General features: G+C 43.9%; 1 protein-coding gene across 3 annotated transcripts in view; it reads left to right on the top strand.

Moving 5' to 3' along the window:
• Positions 1-215: 215 nt before the first annotated feature.
• reep3b (receptor accessory protein 3b) overlaps positions 216-8,789 on the top strand; it is a 28,162-nt gene continuing 19,588 nt past the window's right edge. For 2 of the 3 annotated variants that reach the window (XM_030340209.1, XM_030340207.1), the window contains exon 1: positions 249-587. Coding sequence is in view for 2 of the 3 variants with exons in the window: in XM_030340207.1 (XP_030196067.1) it covers positions 556-587 (32 nt within the window). In the remaining variant the exon portion in view is untranslated. Of the gene's footprint in view, positions 588-8,789 lie in introns of all 3 variants that reach the window. The other variant, XM_030340208.1, reaches the window with a different exon arrangement.

The following is an 8,789-nucleotide window of genomic DNA, read 5'->3' as shown; positions in this document are numbered from 1 at the left end:
TGGATTTCAATCAACCACCGCTGTCAAAATGAACCGAACCAATGGCCTTCGTGTATTAAGTGTAAACAGACCGGACCGAACCAATCGAAACGATGCTGCGGTTGTTCTTCCTCTACGTCACTGAAGGTTGGCGCACCTCCATTGTTGCCAGATTGGGCCAGATTTCCCGGTCAACCTGGCAACACTCGGCTGCAGCGTGCCGCATCCAGTGTTGCCAGAGTAGCCGGGATATTGGACCCAATCTGGCAACACTGCGCACCTCTCTGCGCTGGGCCAGACAGAGAGGTGAGGCGGTCCCCGGAGGAGGTGAAGGAGCGCTGAGAACTCAATCTTATCGGACATATACACACCTCTATTTCGCAGACACGTCTGCCACATATAATATATATAGAGAGAGATCTAATCTGATAGATACTTTGATCCTTCGTCGGTCTTAGGTCGGAGTTAGCCTGAGTTAAGGGAGGCTGCCGTAAATTAAGGGAGGTTGCCGTCAGTCCTCATCGGTCTTTGGGCCTCTCATCTAAAGATATCAACACCGTCCAAACGAAGAGAGCCATGGTGTCCTGGATGATCTCACGAAGCGTTGTGTAAGTTGAATTTGAATCGACCTACTGCTTAGTAGATGAGAGCACCTTTTATACACACGATTCGATTACTAACGCCGGGCTGTGTTAGCATGCTAAGCTAGCGCCATCCAGACAACAAGCTGTGTGTTTTTTCTTTGGACCTTTGCTTTGGACACCGTAACTGTTGGATAAAAACATGTAGACCCCATGTCAACGAAGGTAAGCATTGGGGTTAGTTTAGTGGTTGTGTGATGCTTGTGCTGTTGTGGTTATTCCGGGAGCTGTGAAGCGAGCTGTCGAGCCGAACCTGTTGAACTCGTCGAGCTGAAACGTGTGACTTCGGTGTGAGTCACTTGAAGAGCTGAGACGTCAGACATATACACACCTCTATTTCGCAGACACGTATGCAATATATATCTATATCTATATAGAGATTTAATCTTATAGATACTGTGATCCTTCGCCGGTCTTAGGTCGGAGTTAGCCTGAGTTAAGGGAAACTGCCGTAAATTAACGGAGGCTGCCATCAGTCCTCATCGGTGTTTGGTCCAGTTGGACATCGTCTCATGTCCAACTGGCTTCCTGGTGCATAGAACAAAGTGTTAATAGTTGCATGCCATTGTGCAGCGATGGTCGAATAGCTTTCTGGTTTTAAACAAGCTTAACAGAGCCTCCCGTGCAAGACCCATGGACTGTGGGCCTGTATTTTAGACCACTGAGTTCCCTTCTTATCAAGACTTTCTAATATCCATCTGATTAGTTCTGCAGAATTTACTCCTAAATGATATTCCTTTGCAAGTAACTTTTTACTCGTATTCAATTCTGCAAACTGTATTTCCCCTGAAAGAACATCCAACCAGGCTGTTTGATCCGTTGACATGCTAGCGTAATCATCTAGTCTACCATTGTTGGGCAAAGCCGTGGTCGGTGTGGAATGGAAGGCGATATAATTGTAAACATTTTGCTGGTCATGGTTCCTCCTTCTCTAATTGTGCATCTTGGTGTTGTATCTGCAGAGACGAGCAGGAAGCATATTTCATGTATGATTTTTTGTTAACCAAAATCTAATGGTCGCAACTTTCCCTTCCATATGAAAAAAGATTGTGATGTGGGTAATGTCAGTACTACTGTCCAGACTAGATGGGACATGATGTCGGTAATGTCAGTACTGTTGTCCAGGAACATGATGTGGGTAATGTCAGTACTAGATGGGATGCTGATTTATTCCAAATCGTGCTGTTAAACACAACTCCCAAACAAAATAAGTTGTGGGAGATTTCGCAATACCATATGTGCAAAATTTTCTGTTAGATTTCCTACTGACGTCGGTATGGTTCTTGCTGTGTGTTGGTAGAGAAGTTGGTTTTTGACGACAAGTTTAAGCATAGGTTCTCTGATGTGAGCTAAGCTTCTTGTTGCTAAAAATGTGAATGTATATTGCTCAAAGACAATTGCACACAATGCCGTAAAAGGTATCTTAACATTTCCACTTTCAAGTATCTAAAAACAACTAGAACTATGTTCTACATTTTATTTAAAGGTAACTTGAGTTGATTGGGTGGCCTGTCATCATACCTTCTATAACCCATAATTTCCTGGGAAACCGTAGTAAAGTAATAATAATAATTATTAATAATAATTGATCAGTTTTTTATAGCACTTTTCTAAATACTCAGACGCTTTACAAATCAGAAGAACAAAAGGGAAAAAAATAAACAACAATAGGCAACACATAAAGAGAGTGGAAGATGGCGGGCATGATTTGTCAAATGTTGTAGGTCGTCCTGAAGAGATAGGTTTTAAGTTGACTTTTGAATGAACAGAGTGTATCTGAGTTTCGGATGGCCAGAGGGAAGGCATGGATACGTTTTTCGGCAGCTGAGGATGAAAGGGTGGGTCGAAGGCGTGCAATGTTGCGGAGGTGGAAGAAGGATGTTTTTCTGACGCTGTTTATGTGTGACTTGAAGGAGAGCGTGGGGTCCATGATGATGCCAAGGTTTCTGATCAGGGGGGAGGGAGTGACAGAGTGACCATCGATGCAAAGTGAGAAGTTCTGGGAGGTGGGGATGATGGTTTTTGGGCCAAAGATTATAATTTCAATCATCCCCGCCACACCGGCATATTAGGAGGTTCACCGCTGGAATGCCAGCTCACAGGTCTTTTTATATATATACTTTTTAAATGTCTCCACACGCTAACGATGAACACGCTTCCATATGCCCAGGTCTCTGACGGAGCGTACACATTACATCTATCAAGGGAAGCACGACATTGGTACATTCCTGTCCTCCTGACCAATCAAATCAATCAAGGACACTCACCCTGAGAAGATCAGTGAACCAGTCTGCTGTTTAAACTGGAGAAACTGTGGTAGCGATGTAATGGAGCGAGGAGCGGAGCCTGGAGCGGATCTAGTTGCCTCTTAAAACGTGGATCTTGTTGCAAAGCCAAATGTATCGTCAGAGTTTGGGAGTATTTTGTGTTTGAACCCAACGACCACGACCAGGGGTAATCAGCGAGTTTAGACACGGCAGTGAGTGAACACCACTCTTCTGATACGCACCTGAGAACAATGCATCCTTCTGTGTGGCCTCAACTCTTCAGAATGCAAGGAATAGCCCAGGAAACAAACTTTAAATTAGTAATACTAAATATTGCATTCAGATAAATGTAATGACATGTGGCATGTAAGTGGCCGTTCCGCTAGTGATCGTAACGAATCCTCATGAATAAGCGTAACAAAAATAAACTTTAATTTGTTATCACCATAGACTAGGTTGGTCCATCGTGGAGTCATGCACATACATTTCCTGGCCATGACAACGACTCCGAAACAAACAACAGATTCAAACCTAATGATCTTGTCACCAAACTACGGCTTTTGTTATTGTTTTGATTGAGTGGCAGAAATGACTTAAAATACTTTAGGATACAGAGGCGACTGTAGGCCATATTTTAATCTGGAAGGAGAGCAGAAGACTACAATATAAACTCTAAATGAAGCTCCCTCCCCAAGTTTCTCTGCCATTGAGAAGTGTTGCCCAAATGCACCTGTGCTGAGCTTAGCTGCTTGGAGGAAGGCAGCCGGTTTCCGATCCCTGTTTTGTCCCCGGTCTGACTCGCCAGACGAGCCACAAAGCACTCTGTCAGGTAGTATCTCGTAGTCAACACCACATGTTGTGAGATGCTATTCTAGGTTTAGGTCTGTGTTTAGTATAATGGGTCCCAGAGGATGGTGCTGCTATATGTGCCAAGGAGACAAATCTGGTCTGTTCACACTCAAAGCCTGTCCAATGTTGGGTTTGTCTTGGGGTGGTGGGTCAACTCTGGTGCGGACCAATCCTCCTCCGCTTTCAACTAAACAACGGTTGGATTTGCTTGAGGTGAGGACTTGTTCCAACAATCTACAGGAAACAAACCATCGCCGTCTCAAGGCAGCACAGCTCCAGCTCCGTCTCACATGAATCCTCATGTTCCTTTATATACATATGAATCCTCATAATTTATTTATGATTGTTTTCTTGTTTCTCATTCCACTGGAGGTGCTCTGCAAAGCGTTTTACGTCCGCTGTAGCTCATGTGTCCGATCAATGTCCACCGTCGTTACCTTTCTTTTTTATTGCAAGAGCGATTTCAAGATGGGTGCCCTTGGTTTATTTGAGGACAGCGACCGTGGTCCTGACAAAGCCAAGTTGTCAACCCAACAATAGGTTTGACTGCGCCCTTAATAAGATGTCTTATGCGGTTGCTGTCCGATCGATGTGTGCTGAAAAAGTCAATTCATAAATCATTTGAGAACTACACCAAAAAGTGTTTGTGCCCCCTGGTCCTCTATCAGCCTGTTCATGTCGACCCTCAACTGTTAATGGTGCTGGAGAGGAGAGTGCGGGCATCCCAGCATCTCACTGGGTGGGAGCTTCCCTCCAACCACAAGTTATACGGGAACGGCCAGTAAAGCCTTCAGGATTATCAAAGACCCCAGCCACCCCAATCACGGACCGTCTGTATATTCCCAGATTATACCCATTTTCTATTCTTTTCTGCAACAAGCTCTTCCATGATTGAATTCGCTGTAGGAAAACCTAATTTCAAATTTTGGTTGATAGTTTGGATTTCTGAACGAATATTAGAATATTGGGTGACCAAAAAGAGAGGAAAAAACATAAAAAGCTAAAGAACAACATTATTTAGGATTATTTTCCTCTGTCCTTATCAGTGGCTTTGCGATCCACACGTCCAAGTCGGACATGCTAATGGCAGAGCTTAAAGGTATCCTCAACTGTTCAGAAGACACGTCGGCCTTCTCCCAATTAGCACAAAGTAATAAGTGGTTTGGAATGACATTCCACGGCAGGACGAGCACTATATACCCAGAGAGAATTCACTCATTCGTTGGTTGATCATAAAGGGATAAAACATTACTGCTGCCTGTTCTATTCATGTTTAATGGATTACCGAACCATTACTATAGTAAGCAGAGCTTTTTAGTATATTTATGCCTTGTTAATCATTGAAATAGCTGCTAAAACCAGTCTCGTATTGTTATTTTCTTGATGTTCGTGGGGATGTGATCACTTTGCGGAAAAAAACGGAGCTCTCTCCATCTCAACCGCCAACGATTAATCTCATAGAGGTTTATATTAGTTATGGTATATTATCAAAGCTTACTTTATGGGATATTAGTCTAATGTTCGCCTACATTTTCTGTCAAAGAAATGCAAGTTGATTTGTAGTGTGGGTCAGCTGAGGCCCCTAGCCTGTACACGGGGACAACCTGAATGGCAACACACAGCAGTGTTTCCCATACATAGACCAATGTGTGGCATCATTCATCTCCGCATAGCACTCTTTCTCATCCTTTCTCATCCTCTCGTCGTTCTCGTTCACACACGCACACAGAGACAAGCGCCATACATGCCAATAGAGTACTAAAGTGTGATGTCACGTTTCCATAGCAACCGATTTTCGGTTCTACACAAACCAAATTAACAAGGGGACAGGTACGCAGGTCTGGCTCCATGGTGGGTCCGTCCCTCATCCAGGAGGCAAACTCCAACACATCTATCACCCAATTGTTTTGAGAGTATGCCGACGTTGGCAAATCCTTTTTTAATCCTGCCCAAACTGACCTGGTATCAGAAAGCAAAAAAAAATAATGTGGCAACTGGCAACCATTTGTGTTTGAAATAAGATTGATTCTTTTGACTTCTTTTAAGGTGATTATCAGAGAGCCCTGATTAACAAATAATTGCATTGTCAGCTCGCTGGTTTCACCAAATGCTCCACCATAGCTTTAAATGAATCCTCAGACAAGGATACAGCTGCACAACAACCCTAGATAGTTTGATGAAAAGTGACCGGCTGCCTATTTATACAACAATGAGTCTGCATGCTGATGCTAGTCACAAGGTGTTATTTCACAGCAGGGTGTGTGATGTGAAGACCAGTCTTTCAAGCCGGTTTACATTCTATATTGCGTTTCTACATTCTCTACCAGGGATAGGGCAGATATTATCTGCACAGCACTACCAATTCGTATTATACTTTATCATCCTCAAATGGTATAGACCCGCTCCTCAGGTCCAGCCTCCCCTCTGCACCTCAGTACATCTGGCTCCCTGCACACGGGGCACCCAGGGGTGCCAGGGAGCCGGAGCCCAGCCTGCTCAGTGGGGGCCTGTGTTCTCAGAGAGGAGAGCTTGGGAGTTTGGGGGCTGAAGAACGAAGAGAACAGGATGAATGGCAAGATGGCATGGGCGGTTTCTTCAAACAATTATTCAATTGTTTTAATAACATCATCCCTCTTTCCGTGGGTGTGTGGTTGTGTGTATTACAATTAGTGTGTGATAAGATGGGGTTGGTGTGGAAGAGAACTCAATCGCCAGCACAGAACCTGGGACAACAATGACCTTATACTTAGATTTGTTAATAGTCAAGTATGTTGAACCCTTTGCCCTAATTCCACAATCTAGTCTTGGAAAAACTAAATTGAATCACCAAAAGTGTGATGGCACTTTGGTTTGTTATTACTGCTGCAGAATCGAGTTTTATCGTTTTCCCTTTTAATTCCTACAGTGTTGTGTTAATTAGGCAGAAAGTAAATCTACAATTCCACGTATATTGCTGCATGGGGGGCTTTGGAAAAAGTTTGGATCCACTCATCGATCCGGGTCTTACTCAGTGACAGTAGAGCTTCAGTGTAGCCTTAAAGTATTTATAAGGCCTACTCCCAATCATCTCATATGAAATGGGCGGTTTGAACCTTGTGCAAGGTTCTGGAAAACCCTGGTAGCCTATTTATTAAATGTTAAATTCATGAAATGGGCTTCTTGCGCGTGGGCCTTGCTGATTCTCCTGACGGCAAGTGTCAGTGCTATTGTGACTATTCTAATAATTTGTTCATATCCCATTACAAATCTAACCAAGGATAATTTGGCCATCCAATGTTGGCCCAGGTCGTAGTTGATGATACCTCTACCTCAACTAAAGCGTCTCAGACTGAGGAACGTTGTACATATTGGTTATGATAACATGTATTAAGTGTATCCCTGGGATAGGCCCATCACCTCTACATCGGAGGTAGGGCTGTCAAAATTGCTCAAAAATGACATTCGAATGTTCGTTTGGAAAAAAATCACGATTTCGAACTATTCGAATATCTGGTTGCCTATTTTACGCAGTTGCCGTCAATATGTCAATAATGCGACAAAACCATGGTTCAAATTAGTGGGATATATATATATCATATAAACAGCCCAGTAACGTGGAGGCCTAATCATGAAAAGCCACAACTTTGTATCGCTTGCATTTCACCACCACACCTGCAAGCGCGCAAACTATAGTAATCTGAAGAAGACGCCCGCTTCTGAATGTTACAACGTATGCTAGTGGTAACGTTCCTTGCTTTGCTTACCATTTATCGAGAAGGCCTATTAAAATCGATAAAGAAAAAAATGCATGTCGCCTACGTCTTCCACCATGCCAGCGAAAGGGCCAGCACTACGCACCGTTCGGATTCATGAAAAAAAAGCTGTCTCGGACTTTGCCGAGAACATTGCGTTATAGCAGCTTTCACCAGCCAGACTACTAGCTCCCTGAGCTCTACTTCGGATGCTTATTGAATGGCATAGCCGAGCTGGAATACCTATATCCAAGTACGGAAACCCCGAGGGGATAAAATACATTCGCTCTTCACAATACTAGTCTGTTACACTTGTACCGCGGGAGTGTTTTTTCACATTCGAATATTATGAGGGACATCGCGAACAGACAGAGGCTCATTCACAAAGCAGATAGAGGCGCTTGTACCGCAGGAGTGTTTTTTCACATTCGAATATTAATTTTCACGTTCGAATTCGCGTTTTTGGATACATTTCGAACGAATATTCGAACTTCGAATATTCGTTGACAGCCCTAATCGGAGGTAGGCATCCCAACCTTCTACGCAGGGACGTATACATGGGAATTCTTTGCGAAGCAGCTTGTATTGGGATGAGAATACATCCATGAGGAACATACATCTGGATGTTCTGCCTCAGCCCTGCTTGCTGTTGTCCAGATGTTTTGGATTGTTTTGTGACTGCTGCTTTAAGTTTCTCTTTCACTTCATACCATGAGTCCTCTTACTTATAACATCAGGCTGACTGTTGTAGTATGGCGTTTGATGGAGAGACTCTTTTTAAGTGAATAAAAATCAGCAATTGGAAACCTTTTCCCTGCTATCATCACAGCAGTAAAATGGTGCATTACTCATGTTTTCTACTCTTCTCTTCGGGTCCACGCCTGGCTCCCAACAGTATAGACATAGAATACAGGAAGTTACCTCAGGGACTTAAGAGCCAGTGACCCCAAAACCACTTTCTTTGGCTTTAAACGTGGTAATTTGTCTTATAGGATTGTCAACATAGTATTTGTGCCATTTGATCACCGTTACTGAAGTAAGTCCCGAATTTAGAGAAAAGGGTTAAAGCCTATGTTTTAGCCGCTTGGTCGTGCCTTTTCCGAGCTCTGTCTGGGCGGTGTGTGTGTGTGGACGTGTGGAGCTCTGTCTGGGCGGTGTGTGTGGACGTGTGGAGCTCTGTCTGGGCGGTGTGTGTGGACGTGTGGAGCTCTGTCTGGGCGGTGTGTGTGTTTGGACGTGTGGAGCTCTGTCTGGGCAGTGGTTGACTGCGGCGTCCGAATGAAGTCACTTACTTATAGTATAACGCTGCGGTGTGTGTGTGG

Source organism: Gadus morhua, chromosome 18 (genome assembly GCF_902167405.1).
Source record: "Gadus morhua chromosome 18, gadMor3.0, whole genome shotgun sequence".
NCBI lineage: Eukaryota > Metazoa > Chordata > Actinopteri > Gadiformes > Gadidae > Gadus > Gadus morhua.
The sequence above is the reverse complement of the archived record's forward strand: the minus strand, read 5'-3'. Positions and strand labels throughout refer to the sequence as shown.